This window comes from Sapajus apella, unplaced genomic scaffold (genome assembly GCF_009761245.1).
Source record: "Sapajus apella isolate SASKATOON/1434 unplaced genomic scaffold, GSC_monkey_1.0 scaffold21, whole genome shotgun sequence".
NCBI lineage: Eukaryota > Metazoa > Chordata > Mammalia > Primates > Cebidae > Sapajus > Sapajus apella.
This window is the reverse complement of record NW_022436961.1, coordinates 14083301-14104069: the sequence shown is the minus strand read 5'-3', so window position 1 is coordinate 14104069 and position 20769 is coordinate 14083301. Positions and strand designations below refer to the sequence as shown.

The 20769-nt window shown below is 34.2% G+C and overlaps 1 protein-coding gene across 1 annotated transcript in view; it reads left to right on the top strand.

Moving 5' to 3' along the window:
• TNKS (tankyrase) overlaps positions 1-20769 on the top strand; it is a 185227-nt gene that overhangs the window by 113528 nt on the left and 50930 nt on the right. Inside the window, exons 6-12 of the mRNA XM_032288311.1 lie at positions 5846-5940; positions 7391-7457; positions 8008-8194; positions 10993-11114; positions 12549-12640; positions 12732-12810; positions 17415-17586. Coding sequence (XP_032144202.1) covers positions 5846-5940; positions 7391-7457; positions 8008-8194; positions 10993-11114; positions 12549-12640; positions 12732-12810; positions 17415-17586 — 814 coding nt within the window. The remainder of the gene's footprint in view (positions 1-5845; positions 5941-7390; positions 7458-8007; positions 8195-10992; positions 11115-12548; positions 12641-12731; positions 12811-17414; positions 17587-20769) is intronic.

The following is a 20769-nucleotide window of genomic DNA, read 5'->3' as shown; positions in this document are numbered from 1 at the left end:
TGTACAGTTACCTTTAATCTATAAGACATTCCTGGGTGATAGGGATTACAATTCCCACGTCACAGATATTGGAAGCCAAGACTCAGAGACATTAAGAAATTCACACAAATACCTGGTAAAATTTCCAAAGCCAGAAAGCAAAACCAAGACTTGAAAGCCTTTGTTCATTTTCTCATACCGTGCTTCCTGGACTTATGTTGAAACTACAGCTTTGCAAAAGGCTTTTCAGTTGTCACTATTTTAGCTATGCCTTATATGTATGGTTGTATAAAAAAAGTTAAAACTAACTTAAGTGCTTTATACTGCACTGCAAATCTCTATCATAAAAGGCAAAGATGGACAAATTCAAGTTTGTTTTTTCTTAATAGCCTGAATCCAAGAAGAGATCTTTGATTTATGGGAGTTCCTTAAATAAGAATTTTTTTTCTCTGTTAACATCTTATAACATGAAAATACCAGTGGTAACATTTCTCTAACAGCAGAATAATATTTGGATAGTTTTTGTATTTGCATTTATTCCGTAATTTACCACTTTACATGTTTGCCTTGTAAAATGTTCCTAACAGAAACGTCTGTTTTTAGAATAAATCAGAGGTGTACAAACTGGCGATGATTGCTGTCCTGTGTATGTGGGTGTCCTAAATGTGTTTACTAGTTTAAAACCATCATCAAATTATCTAGTAACGTGTGTGAGTATTTTACAAATGGGGCTGCCTTATTTATCCAAAACAGAAATTATACTGTTAATTATCCTAGCAATTAGAAAATTACTTTTACCGTTGCTTTGCCATTTGGCAGTTGAGATATAAATTTGGCACTACGTGGTAATTATTCATGAAGTTTAATCCAAGGGTATGTGGTATTTTTTGCTTTGCTTCAGGAGACAGCATTTGGTAAATAGCAGTTGTAAATTCCTTTTTTCCTGAAATTTGAAAAACCTCAGGGCTTTTTGTAGCATGAGCTTGCTCAAATCATCCTTTTTTTCTCAATTTGTCTGTTCTTTTTCTCTTTGCAGTCTGCCATTTTCTCAAATTTATTACATGCATCTTATTTAATTTTATGTGCCTTCTAGTGATGCTATATAAGTTGCAGGATTAGCATTCACATTGGAATGATGACTTGGAAAGTCTCACCCAGCTTTTTCTGCACTCACTCTTCCTGTGAATTCACCACTCTTATAGCTCAGCTACTCCTACTTAGATGCTGCTGCCACTTTGCTGACAGTGTCATTATTTCTGTCTTGGATTAGTTGTGTACCCTTCTGTTCAGGCCTTCCTACCATAGAGTTTGCTTGCTCTCTTCAATTTTATTCTCCATGTAGTAACTAAAGTGATCTTTCGAAGATTCTAATCTTAAGTAATTTTCTGCTTCAAGTCTTTCAGTGATGTCTCATTATTGTTAGGCTCTCCCCAATCTCATACACTACACTTAGCCACTGAATTTTTCTTAAGTTTCTCAAATATACCTTGTCCACTGAATATTAACATGGATTCTTCACACAACCTGGAATAAAGTTTCTTATTCTTTTGCCTCAGTGATTCTGTTTATCCAAAGTCTCAGCTTGGAAATTGTTTTTTCTGAGAGTCTTCCCTGACCCTGTTTCCCTCTTCTTGCCTCTAGAGTGGTTTAGATGAGCATCCTCCCGCCTTCCTGGGTGTCCTGAACTCCCCTTCCCTGGGGTTTGTCCACATCCACAGCATTTATATTGTATTGGCTGCTTTCGCTAGTGATTTGACTCCTCAAAATGTAGACTTCTGTTTCCTCATCTTTTGTCCTTCTGAATAAAGAATTCATTTATATGTATTTCCTTTAGAGAATCACATTTTGTGTGATTTTGAGAAAGAAGAAGATCCGTAAGGCAAAATATTGATTTTGCTTTCCTTATTTGCAGTGCTATCCCTAGCACTTAACATGGTGTCAGATACGTGGTAGAAATTCAGATATTTTAGGTGAATGCCAGTGATGACCAGTTTTTTTTTTTTTTTTCCTTAACCACTTCTGAATTCTAGTCCCATATATGTAACTTTCTCTCTCTGACATTACCACTGGGGTATCATATCACTTTAAATTCAGTAAACCCAGACCTCAAATAATTTCCCTCTGGGCTCTCCTCCTTTCCCTTCCACTCCCTTCTTTTTTTTCTTTTGTTCTTCTGTCATTGACGTTTCCCAACTAGAAACTACTATGTCTCTCACTAACTAAATCAGTCACTTGTCAGATTCTATCAATTCTGCTTCTTAATAGTTTTTGAAAACTCACCCCTCAACTCCATTTTTTCACAGCCACTTTATTTCGGACTTCCTATCACTTTCTGTCTTAATTACAGAGCCTTCTAATTTATTTGAGTTATATAAATTTCAGTTATTAAAAACTAAATATATTACCATTTTCAAAGCATTGTTAATCATACAATTAAATGATTTTTTAAAATCTGAAAACTAGTTAATTTTTTTTTTCTCATCTGGTAGGCAAAGGTAGACTAGTTAAATTTTTTTATGTTTTGCCCTTTTAAATAAATGGTAGGTTTTCATATGTATTCATTCACTTGGGAACTTTGTTCACTTTCGGGAATAAGAAATGAAAGTTATTGAATCAATTTTATACAAAGTACATTATGTAAAAGATAATATGAAAAAGGAGAATCTTTTTGTTCATAAGCAAGAAAGATGTGACCCTTTTTAAGTAATATTAAATATTAGCTATGTGCTGTACCAGCTTGCTGACTTACTGACCAGTCCTCCAAAGCAGCCATTGCCTGTACAGGAAGTTTTCAAACTTCAATGTAAAGTCCAATTCAGTCATGAAAGTGGGCCAAGATAGAGTAAGAGGGGCTAGATTTACCTTGCTTCCTGAAATCTAAGAAAAATAGACAAACTATATGAAACAATGGTTTTCAGACATCGAGCATTCAGGCAGTACATGGTAATTATTCCCAAGATAGGGTAACAGCTCCAGCTCACTGCCTCCAAAGAATTTCCAGGCCTTAACACAAGGAGAGGAAAACCAGGAGGAACTTGATGGTCTCCTTGAGTTGAGGAGATGAAATTGGGAGTTTGGGGAGACTAAGGTGGTGAGAATTAGCAAGGCAGTGGGCCAGGAAAGGGAGATCCTCATGGGGGGTCCCCTTACAGTCTTCAGCTAAGTTCTGATTAACAAAGAACCACACAGAAGGATTAGAGATAACAAGCCTAGGAATTCACACAGAGTCTGTAATAGTTTCTGTGGCCACTAGCCAGAGTAAAAAACCCTTATAGTTCACCAAATATCATAAAAGGGTAATGCCTCAGTAGTAGGGGAAAATTTGTCCTGCACTAAAGGCTGCTCTGGCCCTGTCTACCAAAGCCTAAAAGCAAGCCTTGAAAAATTAACCTAATATTTGTGTAATTGAAGTCCCTAGTGGTGAGAATAATAGGAGAGGGAGCAGAAAAAATATTTGATGAAATAATAGCTAAAATTTTTCCGAATTTATTGAAAACTATACAGGTCTAAGAAGCACAGCAAGCTCCAATTGTGGGCATGCATGCATATGTGCATATATACACACACACACACAAGCTATACCAAGGCACATCATAATCAAATTGCATAAAGTCAGTGATAAAGAGAAAATACTGAAGTATCCACAGGGAAAAAAACACATGTACAAAGGAACAAAGATAAAGATAACAGACTTCTAGTCTTGAAACCAAGCAAGACAGAGGAGAGTGGTACAACCTCCCTAAAGGAAGGAAAAGGAAGGAAAAAAGTTAACTAAATTTCATTATCCAGCAAAAGTGTCTTTCTGAAATGAAGGTGAAGTAAGAGTCCTGAAAGAAGGTTGATAGTCCCTGAAAGTATCATTTGCAGTAACATTTGGCATGTATCTGAAAGCAGAAACTTAGCTGGACATGTTTGATGATACAAAAATTTTAATTGCCTATTTTTGTGTGGCATTTTACATTTTTAAAAAGCTCTATGGCTTATTCCTGTAATCCCAGCACTTTGGGAGCTGGAGGCGGATGGATCACTTGAGGTCAGGAGTTCCAGACCACCCTGGCCAACATGGTGAACCCCCATCCCTACTAAAAATACAAACATTAACTGGGCATGGTGATATATTCCTGTAATCCCTGCTACTCGGAGTCTGAAACAGGAAAATCGCTTGAAGCTGGGAGGTGGAGGTTGCAGTGAGCTGAGATCGAGCAACTATACTGCAGCCTGGGTAGCAGAGCAAGACTCCATCTCAACAAAGCAAAACAAAAAACGTGTTTCCATATGGCAGAAAACTTTACAGTTTTCCCTTATCTTCAGGGGATATGTTTCAAGAGCCCAGTAGATGCCTGAAGCCTCAGATAGTACCAAATCCTATATATGGTTTTTTGATCTTATACCTGAGATGGCTACTAAGTAACTAATAGGTAGCATCCTCAGCATTGGATATGCTGGAGGAAGGGATGATTCCTATCCAAGATGGGATTTCATCAGGCTGCTTAGGGTGGTGCTCAGCTTAAAACTTATGAATTGTTTATTTCTGAAATTTTCCACCTAATATTTTCAGACTACAATTAACCACCAGTATGTGAAAGTATACTGTATTTTCACAAGTTTTTCAGAGAGCGAGGATGAGTGTTTTTATCTCTATTTTACACATGAAGAAGCTGAGACACATGATTACCATGACTTTCACTGGGTTTCATAAGATCAGGAATGTAATCAGGTTTCCTGACTTCTTATTCAGGACTCTTCTAATCTAAATGGCCTCCTCATTGATAGCTGTGCATTGTTCAAAATATTTTCTAAACTTAGAGACTGCCAGAATATGTAAAATGTATGAAATATCTTGAAAGCAGTAACAGATAGTATAATATTTAGTAATTTTTTTGTATCTTCACATTTGGAATAGGTGAAGAAGTAAATTAAGAATCTTATTAAATCCCAAGACTCCAAGTAGAAGACAGGAAAAATGAAAGGGAATGCATTAAAATATATTAGAGCCTGTATGAAAAAACTGTTACGGTATTTAAACTTTAAATTAGCAAAGGTGGAAAATTGCTATGGTTGCAGAGAAGTTTTTAATTAAAATGAAGTTATTTCTTTAAAAAAAGGTGAGGAGAAGTTTGATTATTTTAATTACCATATTAAATTTTACCAGAGAACCTTCTAATAACTTGACTCAAATTATAATGTGGCAGAAATAAGCTGGGAAGAAACTGTATTCTTCTCTTGTATTTATACTGTATATGTGGTACATAAAGCAGAAGAATTAAATACTACCTTGGTATATTTCATCACACCCAGTATAGTAAATTAGTTTTGACCATTACTGGCCAGCCATACAGAATGAATAAGGTCCATTGTCCTTTTTGTTTCCACTAAAGTTTGTTCAAATTGTTTTTTAGGGGTGTTTTTCAATCTTTCCTGTTAAATACATTTTGAGAGCTTGATCTTTAGATAAGGTTTTATGGTAGAATTGGAATTTAAAAGTTAGAACTTGAAAGGAAGACAGGATTTAAGTAGGATAAGGAAAAGTGTTTCCAGTTATAGGAAACATGAGCCATGCTGTTTCTTCTTAGCACAGTGAGAATGTTTCATGTTGGAAAGAAATAGGAAATCATGTAGAACAGGTAGGGTAAGGTTTGATTACTAATGGCCTTGAAAATAAGTAAGGGAAATAGATGGATGGCACTAATGTTAGAATTGACTCCTGAGGACAGTGGATTATCTCTCATTAAGTTATGAAATGTGAATTTTTGGCATTTCAACACAGTATTTTTGTGTCAACTTTCATTGTGTTTAAATCTGAAATAGCAAAGCAAGGATTTATTTTTACCTGAAGAGAGGATGTGTTTTTCTTTTTCTTTTCTAGTCGACTCCTTTACATCTAGCAGCGGGCTACAACAGAGTTCGAATAGTTCAGCTTCTTCTTCAGCATGGTGCTGATGTTCATGCAAAAGACAAAGGGTAGGTCTATCAGTTTACTTCCTTTCAATGGTTTTTTTTTTTTTGTCTGATACTCTAAACTTTTAAAGCACCAGACAAAGTTATATATCCTATTTGTTATGGTTTATATAACATTTTAAGAATGTTCACAACTCTAATTTCAGGCTTTATTTTCATGTACCTACTTAATTAAGGATACTTCTCATAATAATTTCCCAAATCAGTTTAATTTTATCACAGTACTGTTACTTGAAGTTGAAATGTGTATCTTTATTGCAGTTATTGTTTTTCAACTTTTAAATTGCATTTTAGATAAATAAAACAAATTGAAAATTATGAAAATCCGGTCTCATAGCTCTCAGATTCAGCAGATAGTAAAGGATCATTTTTTATTGATAAACCAAAATCATAAATATACAATATCAATTTTTTTTTTTCTGATGAAATCTTGGACATCTAAACTGAGAAAACCTATAAGGTTGATGTGAGAGGGATATGAGTGGGAACCAAGAAAGCAGTTATGTCATTTATTTTACCAATAGGTGAATTTTTGAAAACTTTATATCAGTTTCCTGTAAAGTCTCTAGGGATATATGAACTTTGGGTTTGCTGTCCTATATAATGGACTAACATTTCTCATTGTCCCACTTTAAGATCTAAAAGATAGTTAACCCTACTACCCAGGTAAGGTAGATTATGTTACAGTCTTGTGATTGACAGCTTAAAGAAGAGATGCCCTAGAGGAGAATTTCTTTCCCTTTGCCCCTCCTCAAGTCAAGAAACATAAAAAGGAGCTTAATATTTGAGACACTTATCAGAGTAATTCTTTCATTTCAAATCTGCTTTTTCTGGTGCTGTTTCTCTTGCCTGCACCAGGTTTTGTGCCATATGTGAATGGTGTCCCAGTAGTATAGGGGCACAAATACCTGATGTTCTTGTACATCTCTATTTCCTTGTGCATGTCTGAAAACAGATGGGTGTATAAAAGATGAGTCATCAAGAGACATACACCACAAAAAAAGGGGGTGTTTGGCTTACTTAGAATATTTCCATATGCAAGTTATAATAGTTTGGATATTTGATTCTTTTGCTAAAAATTACCATAAAAGTGAATTTAAAATGATGGAATATTTCAATTCACTACCAATTAACATTTATTTCTTAGAAATACTTAATATATAATGCATGCATTTGTCAATTAGCATATGATCTTCCTTTTACCAAAATGTTCTTCTTCTGTTTGGTATTTTTTTTCATTATCTTTAAGGATTATGTACAAAAAATAAGATGAATGCAAAAGGTGTAAACATAAGCTATGCTTTGAATTGTCTTATTAAATACTTTAAAATATTTTAAAGTATAATCATATTGGGATTTATTGGATTTTGTTTCTTGGTACTTCATGGATTAAAAAACTACAAGTTGTTTGAAATTTATATTTAAGTATTTTAATTTGCTTTTTTTCATTTAGTGGACTTGTGCCTCTTCATAATGCATGTTCATATGGACATTATGAAGTCACAGAACTGCTATTAAAGGTAAGAGAAATTCAGAATATTGAGCATTGTTTTTTTTTTGTTTTTAACTTGTCATGACTTTCCATATTTTTTGCCTCATGAAAGTTTTTTTAGTTTTTTTGGATTGTTTGTTTGTTTGTTTTGAGACAGGGTCTTGCCTTGTCACCCAGGCTGGAGTGCAGTGGCACAATCACAGCTCACTGCAGCCTCGACCTCCCAAGCTCAAGTGATTCTCCCACCTTAGCCTCCCCAATAGCTGGGATTACAGAGGTGTGCCACCATGCACAGCTAATTTTTGTGTTTTTTGTAGAGATAAGGTTTTGCCATGTTGCCCAGGCTTGTTTTTTTAGATTTTAAGAGAATAAAATAATTTTTTTAAAATGTTACCATTGCCTTAAAATGTTTAAAACACTGAATTTAATTTCAGCTGTTTTTGAAAGGTGATATTAAAGAAATTAAAACATTTATTTAAAAAAATATTACTGAAATTTACAGAGAAATAAATGTCTTTTGAGTTTTATTTGATCCAGCGAAATGACTACTAATCTAAAACATTTTTTTCTGAATTCAGCATGGAGCTTGTGTTAATGCCATGGATCTCTGGCAGTTTACTCCACTGCATGAGGCTGCTTCCAAGAACCGTGTAGAAGTCTGCTCTTTGTTACTTAGCCATGGCGCTGATCCTACGTTAGTCAACTGCCATGGCAAAAGTGCTGTGGATATGGCTCCAACTCCGGAGCTCAGGGAGAGATTGACTTGTATGTATTTGTGTCCCAAAATCATTATCACATGTTGGAATCGCAACTGGAATCTTTAATTTCTGTTGAGTTTTATCGAACTTAAATAATAACCTTCTATTCTTATAAGTGCACTAATTCATAATCCTCATTTCTAATTGTATACTTTTCTTCATTAATTCCATGGGAACATTATATACACACACTTTTTGTATATGTTGTGTTTATACAAGCCTAGTTTTAATTCATGTATTGAGACTTCTTTTTTGGATTTTGAAGGCTAATGAGGATGAGTCAATCGCATCCATTTATTGAATGCTTACTATGTGGCAGGCACTAGAAATATATCAGTGAACAAACCGTTAAAAAAGCTCTGAGCTTATGGGGTTTATATTCTTGTGCCATTGATAGTAATAGATATCTAATGTTATTGAACCCTTACTATGTCCCAAGCCCTGCAAGGGAGCCCTACTATGTCCCAAGCCCTGCAAGGTTGCATAATCATATTTTTATTTGTCATGTGTGTTATGACCCAAGTATAATCACTTGCCCATATTTAAGTGAGACTTTAGTTTGGTTGAGGTCATCTTCTGAATTTATTACCATTACATATACTTGCAGATGTTTCTTAAACTTTTTGGTTTAGCATAGTTTAAGATATACAGAAAATGTATGCAAATAGTACCCAGTTCTCATATACTCCATACACAGTTTCCCTATTATTAACATTTTGCATTAATATAATACATTTGTCACAATTAATAAACCAATATTGATACAGTATTAACTAAAGGCCATACTCTAGTCACATTTCCTAATCCTTGTCTAAAATCCTTTTTCTACTCTAGAATCTCATTCAAGATACCACATATATACAGTTTCACATCAAATACTGAGATATATTTAATTCTCCATGTGGGCATTTCAGGTTTAAATTAAGCTAGGTGTCACCTACCCAATGTTTAACTTAGTCTATGCTCTATATTCTGTCTTACATCCAGAACTCCAATAATCAGATTACACCTGAAAAAAATCTTTGCTAAGTTATCACTTAAGGAAAAGAGATAGTCAAAATGATGGTAGCATTATTTATGTTTAAACAAATTTTAAACTAGTTTATATTAAAACAGAAAGAGTTCCCCACAATTTTGATCTTGTTTAAGTGGAAATTCAAACTTATTTTGGTATTCAAACAGATGACATCTACTAGATTATGGGCCAACACAAGCCAGATTGTAACTGGGCAGATGTCCTTGTAATGAATTCTTTCAGAAGTTCATTTACTCGCTCCTATGCAGATGTCTCTTGCCTTATGTTATCTTGCCTTACATAGTTCGCTTTTCTGTTTGTATATTCTATCTTCATAGTGAAATTTTGGCTCTGAGAAAGACCTTTGGTTTTACTTTTCTTTGTCCTAGCCCCTGTACAATTCCTTTTTACCTAATAAAAATGTATGATGATATGTATGTTTGGGCCCTAATCTACCTACCCATAGCCTAACACAGTGCATGGCATGTAGTATGTGCCCAACAAGTTTATTGACTTTAGTTTGACTCAAATCAAAGTGTATTAATTTATCTTTTTCTGATTTCCTTTCTTAGATTATATGTACTGGCTCAGCTTTATCCGTATATCATCATTTGATTTTTTTCAGCCATTTTGCAAATTATGATTATTATAAGTTTTTACATTATATTTTGCTGATCTTATTCCAGTGAAGACATTAAAATTTAACCTACATGTGTACTTTAATGAAGGGAGCAGTTGCCTGCTTTGAGTTCTTTCCAACATTCTCAGTATTTCCTTTGTTTAGTTAACTAAGAGTCTACCAAGGAATTTTCTGAAGAAAAGGATTTGACAAAATTGGACCTTCTCTAACTGCAATTTTTATTATCATGTCTACTGCTTTATACTAGCCATTCACAATTACATAATTCTTTTAACGAAAACTATGTAGGAAACAAACACAATATTTCGATTATGCCCATGGTTATAACATTTTATTACACACATTTTGTTCCTGTTATTTCTTGTTGTTGTTGTTTTTTTCTTTTCCTTTTTCTTGTCAGATGGGGTTTAGCTCTGTTACCCAGGCTGGAATGCAGTGGTACAGTTTACTTTCATGTCAGTGTGTGTAGACTTATCTCCTTATCTCTTGCTTAAGAGTTATAAAGTGTTACAGAATATGTGTGCACAAATTATTTAAATGGTTTCCTTTTGGTGGACATTTAGATTGCCTATTTTTAAATTTTGTGTATAAGTATCTCTTTTTTTTTTTTTTTTTTTTGAGATGGAGCCTTACTCTGTCACTCAGGCTGGACTGCAATGGCATGGCACAATCTCGGGTCGCTGCAACCTCTGCCTCCCTGGTTCAAGTGATTCTTCTGCCTCAGCCTCCTGAGTAGCTGGGATTACAGGCATGCACCGGCACGCACCATCAAGCCCAGCTAATTTTTATTTATAATAGAGATGGGGTTTCACCATGTTGGTCAGGCTGGTCTGGAACTCCTGACCTCATGACCTGCCCACCAATGCCTCCCAAAGTGCTGGGATTGCAGGCATAAGCCACTGCGCCCAGCCTGCAATAAGTATCTTTATAGGACTCTGGGAATGTGAAACAGTCTTATTTCAGAGCATACGTATTTCACAATTTTTCATTAATCTACATCCTCCTCCTTGCATTTTTATCATATTGTCACATCGCTGCTGTTGCTAAAATAGAGAAATTCATAAAATAATAATAGTCATATTTATACTCATGCTGAAGATTTGTATACATTTTAATTGTTTTTTTATGTCAACCATTGTTTTATTGACAGATGAATTTAAAGGTCATTCTTTACTACAAGCAGCCAGAGAAGCAGACTTAGCTAAAGTTAAAAAAACACTTGCTCTGGAAATAATTAATTTCAAACAACCGCAGTCTCATGAAACAGCACTGGTAAGATTTTATTGTTAATCTGTTCTCTAGGTCTATAATAATAATGTAAGAACAAAATACGATTTTCATTTCCAAAACCTAAAAGTAACTTTAGTACCTGAAATGCCAGGAGTTTGCATTTTAATGTTGGTTGCATTGATTTTTAAACTTTGTTTGGGGGATGATTCTTTTCATGGGTGAGAGAATTGACATTTGCTCAACCGAGAATTGAAAATTATTTTACCTTGTCTTCCCAACCTTACTAAAACAAATCCACTTTTGTGGCCAGTGCTTTCATAAAATACAAGATATGATTTTACAATAGAATTTTCTTTTTCTTGTGTTTGCTAGATAAATACTAGGTTTCCTTCTGTAGAAGATTATATTTTCAGATAGTTGCATTATCTTTTTGAGTAATTTTAGTCAAAGAACTAATTAAATTCATGGTACAAAAATGGAAAGATCATGAATTTTTTTGTTTGATACTATGCAAATTATTCTTAAAACTATCCTTTTTTTTTTTTTCAAATGCATTTTCAGAAAGATTTATTTTCTTTGCCATTGACACACTAAGGCTCAGCTAGAGAGTGGTTAGTGATTCCTCCTAAAATTAGAATTTAAGCCTATGTGATGCCTGCATCACAGACCTTCAAGTATGTCTAATTAATATTCTTACATATATCTGACACAAAAAGTCAAACCTTAGTCAGTATCTGCATAAAAGAACATTAAAAGATTGACCAAACTGAAATACACTTAAATACATGTCTCTCAAACTAGGGTTGAGATAGATTGAAGCTACACAATATTATGCTAGGAGATAATCAGAGCCACAGAATAAACCTGACCCACTTTTTTGGAGTATTCATTTTATTTAGTTGTAAGCAGTTTTTATTTTTAAATTTTAATACAAATATTAAAATGAAGCAGAATAAAAAAGTTGTATAAATATTATGATAAAACATAAAATTTCTGAGAATATTTCTTTCTCTAAACAGCTTCTATTAGATCATTTTCTTGCTTATCCTTGGACATATAAACTTCTCCTATAGTGCTAGGAGTACCTCTGTAGAAGACCTTGAGAAATACTGACTTGTGTGGATGATAGCCTAATGAAAGATCGAGTAACTTAGTTACAGATTGCTATAGTTTTGAAGAGGCATATGTATTATGATGCTTTCCATGGAATATATAGTGAATATTTATTTATTGGCTAAGCCAAAAGAAATAAGATCTCTCTTAATGTTTAACTACATAATTTCACCTTGGTTTAAACGCTTATGCTTTGTATTTCCACTATATTTAGAAAGACTATGGATCACCCTGATGTAAAGTATATGCATATGTTCTGATACTCTAAGAATGTTTTAAATAGTCAGCAGATGCTGTTCAATTCCAAGAGCTGCTGTACATATAGAAGTTTATTTTATTAACTTAGTTTTGTTTACTTTATAGCACTGTGCTGTGGCCTCTCTGCATCCCAAACGAAAACAAGTAACAGAATTGTTACTTAGAAAAGGAGCAAATGTTAATGAAAAAAATAAAGAGTAAGTATAATTGCAGAAAGAATCGTTCAGTTCCTAAGGAGGAAATGCAATAAAAGAGAGACAACTACCTTTCCTTTTCTCTTTTCTATAGTTTCATGACTCCCCTGCATGTTGCAGCAGAAAGAGCTCATAATGATGTCATGGAAGTTCTGCATAAGCATGGCGCCAAGGTAAGGCACACACCTGAGCAGAGTGCCGGGCTCAGCACTGAGCCGCTAGCTGCTTTTAACACTGCTTCTTTCTCTCTGATTTTTCTGAGGAAACTAATTCTATAAAGAACTATTAGTTTGCACTTAAATTCATTGATTCTCCAATAAAGCTGATTTAAATATTGTTTCTAATAAAAATAATTACCTGTGTTTCTTGATCCTTTAATGTCACCCTTCTATAAAGCAATAAAATGTAGCTACAATCATTTGAAATAGATTTTGGCTGGGGACAATGGCTCATGCCTGTAATCCCAGCACTTTGGGAGGCTGAAGCGGGTGGATTACCTGAGGTTAGGAGTTCAGAACCAGCCTGACCAACATGGTGAAATCCTGTCTCTACTAAAAATACAAAAACTTAGCGGGAGATGGTGGCGGGAGCCTGTAATTCCACCTACTCAGGAGGCTGAGGGAGGAGAATCGCTTGAACCTGGGAGGCAGAGGTTGCAGTGAGCCGAGATTATGCCATTGCACTTCAGCCTGGGCAATAAGAGTGAAACTCTTGTCTCCAAAAAAAAAATAGATTTCAACTTTACATTATTTTCTGTTAATACTATAATGGATATATTTTGATAGTCAACATTTGAATAATAGTTTATCAGAAAATAAATTTTATAAATTATAGCATCAGACTAGCTCTACTTATTCTAAAAAACATTTGTATGCCTTCAAAAAATTTATAATGATAATTTTTGCAATCTCTACGCTAAAGAAATGAAATACTTAATGATTTTTATTGGCATTTTCTGAATGGTACAGTCTGAAACTTTGTGAAGCACTTGAGAGAAGAAAGAAGCAAACCTGGTTGTTTTTTAAAGGTGACTTGAAATTGTAGATTTTTTGATTCTCAAGAATGTGCATTTCAAAGCAGTAGTCTCCAAAGTAGGATCCAGACTCCCTAAGGAGCATACAAGATGTCCTATTGGAAAAATACTAGCATTTTAATATATAATACTTTTATTTAAGAATAAATTAAGATTTACCAATATTGAATACAAAGATGATACCAGCACACTCACTAGGGCCATGTGTCAGCCACTCTGACTCATGTCAGATATCAAGGTTTCCTGAGGAAGTGTGGGACTTGTTAGTATGGAGGGATTGACAGTGGCAAACTCACTCATTTGTTCCCTTTCAGCATATTTTGGCATAGTGGACTTTACATGTCTCCAAATGAGGTGAATTTATGGATATTATCCTAAATGGTAGAACTTTTATAAATTTCATACTTGATCAGAGGAATGTCCCTGATAAGGGACACAGGGAGTGACCCTGACAAGCTTTTATAGCATAAAAAGATGGTCTGGTTATTTTGTGAAGCAGTATTTTAAGATATTGTCATAGTTGTGCTATTTTTAATGAAAATAAAAGGGTTCAAAATTTGCTGATAGTTCTCTGAGGACAAGGGACCATTACTTGTATGTAGATACTCTTTAAAAAGGAAACATAATCAGATCCTTAAAGGGAAAAGTTACATTTTTTAGGTTAATGAGAAAGTAACTGCTTTTTTAAAAGAAACTTTAAAAAATGAAGAGAACATTTTGAAAATAGATTTTTAGAAAATGTTCACTGTTCTGTAATTTTGCTGAAAAATGATAATGAATCACCCAGCCATCATAGCTACGTAATTTAAAAACATAAAAACAGAATTTTCTAACCTGTTCAAAAGTCTTACTTATTTGGGTTTAGGGTGGATTTTGAATCAATTCAAAACACTGTAACACAACACTTTCTAATAACTTTGCAAGGACATCAGTAAAGATGGAATTTTGCTGCAGAATTTCATTGAAAACCTTAGCATAATTAGTAAATTACATTAAAAATAAGCATTATGATTGAGTAGGCATAGTTGACAACGCATTTCTTTCATTGGCTCCATATATATGTATGAAATCCTTTAGCTAATACAGCCATTCAAAGTAATTATCAAAAATGAACTTAGAGCCCGGTGTGGTGGCCTGTAATCACTCCTGTAATTCCAGAGTTTTAGTAAACAAAAGCAGGAGGATTGCTTGAGGCCAGGAATTTGACACCAGCCTGGGCAACATAGCAAGACACTATCTCTACAACAAATTTAAAAATTAGCCAGTCGTGGTGGTATGCACCTATAGTCCTAGCCACTCGGGAGGCTGAGGCAGGAGGATCACTTGATCCTAGGAGTTTGAGGCTGCACAAAGGTATGATCACACCACTGCAACAGAGCAAGACTGTCTCTAAAGAAAAATTAAATGAACCTAAATTCAAACCCTCAAATTCCTATATCACAATTTTTATAAGATTTTGTTAAATGTTTAAACTACAGTCAATTGATATTTTCTACCACTAGTAATTAAAATATTTTTTGGACAGTACCATAGCCTATCTCTGTAATCCCTGCACTTTGGGGGGCACTTTCACTTTCAATGTGTCATGGTTTGAGAAAAAAATGCAATGTCACTCTAGCTAAAGAATACAGACTGTTTTCACCTCTCAGCTTACTTGAAATGAGTTTTGAGGTTGAGACATACACATGTTCACAGCTAAAGGTGAAAGTACAGAAGTCACGGAATAGTTTGTGATTAATTACCAAATGAGTGATATAGACAATGATAGCTTTAAGTTTAGAAGTGGCCTCAGGATTAGCTGTTTAAGACTAGGCTGTTCACACTGAGTAGAATATTGAAGGATTCCCCTCAGCCATTTCCTTGTGGTCTGCTTGCTGATTGCCAGAACTGTTTTGGCATTTTTTGAATCATAATTTTATGTCCTATACATTTGAAGCCAAATGTCATTGTGGTTTTGTATAGTTTTACTCAGTTATTCATCTTCTGGAAAGTCATTTTGCTACTCAGATAGAAATAAAAATACATACACTAAGGTTGTAACCTCTAGATACAAGAAAAAGTGGGAATATGTTTTGTCTCCAAAACTGCCAGACGTCTGTTATCCTGACTCCTGAATGGATAGGTCAAGCCAGTCTTAACCATTTAATTACCACAGTTGAGGTTTAACATTACGTGTAACAGTTGAGACAAAACTTATTTGAGAAGTTTTTGTAACTTGGTGAAAATAATCACTTTAGTGCTGAATGTTAAGTATTTTTGGTGGCATCAAATCATGTTTCCACGCTTTAACAAGCTGGATTGTGAGTTTCCATTACTATAATAGAATAAGTTAGTGTGTTTCCTACCCAGTTTCAGAAAAATGTTAATGATTAGAATGTCCGCAATTTTAGGTTTTTCTTCTGTGCTGCACAAGTAACAAAGAAATCAAAGCTCAAGTCAGTTTGGCAGCTTGTGTTTTCCATTGATAAATGCTAATGGCTGTGCTTTTGTGTTGTTTTTGTGTTGTTGTGTATCAGTAGTCTTTTTTTTTTTTTTTTTTTTGGCAAATGTGATAGAGTTAAATATGTTAGTATTTCATGGGAGTTTTGTGAAAGACCATCAACAATTTATATGAACCCTTCTTTGAGTAAGTACGACAGCCTTACTGGTAATGATGAAAGACTAGTGACAGGGAGACCAGTTGTCTTACATCCTTTCTTTTCTTAGTCTTATATTTAGTGGGTGTACACAAATGTTTTAAATAATCAACCAGCATATAATTGAGAATTTATTATGTGTCTTTAGCAGAAGCTTTCTAGAAGACCCAGAAAGTCTATCTGTAGCATGGACTCATATTCTCAATAACCTTAGTTTAACTCAATAAACAAAAACTACCCCAGTATATTTTATAAGACAGTTCAGTGCTGCATTGACATAGATGTTCAGAAAGGAGTAATCAAAGTCTTCAAGAAATCAAGGAAGATTTCTTGGAGATGGGGAGACTTATACTGGATCTCAGAATCCAGAAAGGCAGAAAGAAGAGTTTCTCTGAAAAGGGCAGCAAGTATAATGAGCATGGACTTTGTTCTGACTGGAGTAGAGGGTGCTGATTGGGATATGTTGGAAGATAAGATCAGTCATGTTTGACCAAATTATGAACGTAATCCCAGTGTTTAACATTGTCTTAAAAAGTCTTACAACTAGCTAAATTATTCTTCCTATGTGTAACTCTTCAAAGCTTTAAAAAGGAACATTTGAATCCTCAAATCATTTTTTTTGGTTAAATGTGCTTGTAATTCAATTAAGATATTATAGTTAGCTATATTACCTATAATCAGAAAAAAATATATAATCAAGTACTTTGACAATCTTTGCTTACATATTTTTTGTCTTTATATTCTGGGGGAAAGTTTGGTAAAATCTATTCATTCAGGAGAATTTGGTGAGCATTTTTATTCATACCAGACCAGAGTTGCTGCCTCCATAGACCTTACAGTCTAGTAGTCGAAGGGAGTAGCAGGAAATGGGAAATGGTCATTCAAGGAAGAGAGGGTATGTTGTAGTTTTCAGTAAGGTGATCAGAGAAGGGTACCTAAAAAGAAGATAGTTCTTCAGAATCAGTGAGCAAAAGTTAGTAATGAATATCTATGAGATTTTTTTATAAGCTTTGAAAGTTGATTTTTTTCACAAGAATGTATTTGCTAAGGTATAAAAGGAAACTAAACTACATGCTCAATTCGATGTTCCCATCTGATGATTTTTCAGATGAATGCACTGGACACCCTTGGTCAGACTGCATTGCATAGAGCTGCCCTAGCAGGCCACCTGCAGACCTGCCGCCTCCTGCTGAGTTACGGCTCTGACCCCTCCATCATCTCCTTACAAGGCTTCACGGCAGCGCAGATGGGCAATGAAGCAGTGCAGCAGATTCTGAGTGGTGGGTTAAAATAGCCTAACAGGGCATTTTATGTTTTCTATTACATTCCAGCTGAAATACAGACAAACTTTGCAGGGCTTACTTTGCCTAAAGTTTTTCTCATGCCTTTTCTTGCTTCCAATGTAGCCTGTGGCCTTCCCCATCTCCCTTTTTTGGTACGGTAAGGTAGGTGTCATGGGACGGAAGCAAATACAGCTTTTTATTTTTAAATTGAAAAACTGACTCATGAGGGTTCTGATCAAAGGTGACTTAAAACTCATATGAACAGCGTGGAATTATGGTAGCTCTAAAATCTATCAGAGACAATTATAAATCATTCATATGGTAATGACATTTAATTAATTGTTCTTATGTGTGTAATGTTCTGACATTTTAAAATTCTTAATTGCACTATTATAAAATTATCTTGTCTCTTTCTAGCTTAAATATAATTATAAAATCTTGCAAATTTTGCAGTGTCTGCCTGGTATAGTGTTAGATATTTTAAACATAAACTGGTAAGAAAATAGATGCTGGCTTCCTAAGTTCCAAAACTAGAGGAAGTAACACAGTCTACCTTTGACAAAATGATGAACTAGAATCAAAAGAAATTTAGTATAATTGACCTCTTTCCTAATTTTTAAATTTTGTCTGTGGATTATATCTGCTGTGGAATGAAATGACAAACCAAAGAGTAAAATGTAGAAGGTTTCCTGTCTATAGTCTAGTAGTTCTTAACTCTATGAGGTACAGTGCCCCGCTTTTTATAAAGAATGTTTTATGACATCCTTTTTAATATTCAGAAGTGAAATTCATAGATGTTATGACCTAACTGTATAGGTACCTTCCCAAAAATCTATGTAAAATACCCTAACTATGATATAAAGGAAAAATGGCAGTAAGTTACAATAAAATAATTTCCAATTTATGTAAATAGATGGAACACGACTACATTAGAAGACAAAACATGACTCCACAAGTTTCTAAAGGGACCCCAAAAAGCACAGCCCAGTCAAGAATCACTGCTATGTGATGCAACAGGGACCCTTCCAGAGCTTGTAGAGATTATGATATGTGTGTGTTATTATAGGTAAATCAGAGCTAAATAGCATAATAAAACTGTGCAACATTGTGAGAACTATTGATGAGGATTCATTTTCCTCATGCTAGGTCGTTCATAGATGGTGATCATTCTACTTCAGTCTTAATGGTGATCTTTTAGACGATGAAGGAAAGCCTATCTCAGGTGTCTTCACTATCAAAATAAGTAAGATCCAGCTGAACAAATGAAATTTCCTATTATAGATTTCAAGCTTGAACTCAAAAAAAAAAAAAGCTGTTTCTACAGAGTGACAGAACATTTCCTTAAAGAAGATACTGCTCCTTGCCTAAGACATATTTATTCCCTCAGTAAATTCTAATAATTTCTAACAGTTGTGGTTTTTGTTAAAAATTCCTAAATTTTCTCATTTTACTAAGACTCATTTAGTACTGAATTTTAAGTTGGTTTCTGTAAGTTTTAACCATAAATCAGGCAAACACATAGCTTTGCATCAAAATTTCTGATAATATATGCATAGGTTTTAGAGATAATTAACAGCATGGAGAAGAAAGTATTGAATAAATCAAGCAGATTAGATCCATATAATGCATTTAATATGTCTTCTAACAGAAGGCAGAATATATGAGTTCTGGCAAAAAGTAAAATTGAATACTGAATACAAATGAAATATTTTTCTCCAATTATTTTGATAAATCTGCTTTAAAAATTGATTTTTGAAATAAGGCATTATATAGGTAATTAAATGCTTAATTTAGAACGTGTGGAACTTTTTAGTTTAATTCTTTATTGATCTGGAAAACTAATACAAATAAAAAATATGTATAGGAAAGTTTTGCCTTCCAAAGATTTTTTTGTTTTTTGGTTTTTTTTGTAATGGGAATTGTTTCTGATTTGAAATAGAATCTGAGTTTTTAAACTAGTAGTTTTGCAAGGAATTTGTATCTCTTTGTAGACTATGGACCAAGCATTAGCTGAACTTTTAAATTATCATTATTTATTAATCCAATATCAGGTTATATCTATCATGACTTCTGAAAAAAATGTATTAATATCAGTCAAATAACATGTATAGTGATTTGTTTTGTTCTGGATAATATTTTATAAGATTCATTTAAATACATTTGTTAATACCGGGTTTGAGATCTACTTTAGAAGCCTGTACTTTTAACTCCCAAGTCTATAGTAGCCAGAAGTTTATATTAATAAAATTTTCATTGTAAACTGGTGGCAATATTTATGTCAAAACTAATATTGATGTAAAGAAAACAAAATAAGCAGCTTTTTATGAATTAGCATTTTAAAACATTGTTTCAGAAGATTTGACTTCTTTCTCTAGACTTGCACTTTCTTTTCAATATGACAGCCACTAGCTACATCTGGCTACATTTAAACTTAGTAAAATTAAATAAAATGGAAAATCCTTCCATTAGTTATACTAGCCACATTTCAGGTGTTCAATAGTGATACATAGCCAGTGGCTATCGTAATAGCACAGATAACACTGTTTCTAGCACCACAGACAGTTCTTTTGGTTATTGCTTTTAAGTTAGTTAGATCTTGATCGGAATTCTTAATGATTGTATAACCCATTATGGAATAAGCATTACTTTCATCTAAACATTTACACAGGTAAAGATTAGACTTATAATAGCTAAATTAAACATTGAACCCACCCCCCATTTACAGTGGCACGTTGAAATAAGCCACCAAGACCTGTTGCCAGTCCAATAGTCTAATACTGACCAAACTACCAGTCTGTAAGAGATGTTTTTAAAAATAGGCTGCCTTCTAGCCTTTCCAAATTTTTAAAAACTCTAATAAGCTAGAATAAGATTGAAGACCAAAGAAGAAGCCCATCTTTAATCTTTGATTCTAGGTGACTTTATTTTCGTGTTTCAGTTACTGAGCATGGTGGTTCACGCCTATAATCCCAGCACTTTGGGAGGCTAAGGTGGGAAGATTGCTTGAGCCCAGGAGTTTAAGACCACCCTGGACAACATGACAAAACTGTGTCTATACAAAAAAATCTTTTTAAATTGGCTAGGTGTGGTGGTGCATGAACTGTGGTCCAAACTATTCAGGAGGCTAAGACAAGAGGATCACCTGAGCCCGGGAGTTCGAGACCAACCAGGGCAACATAG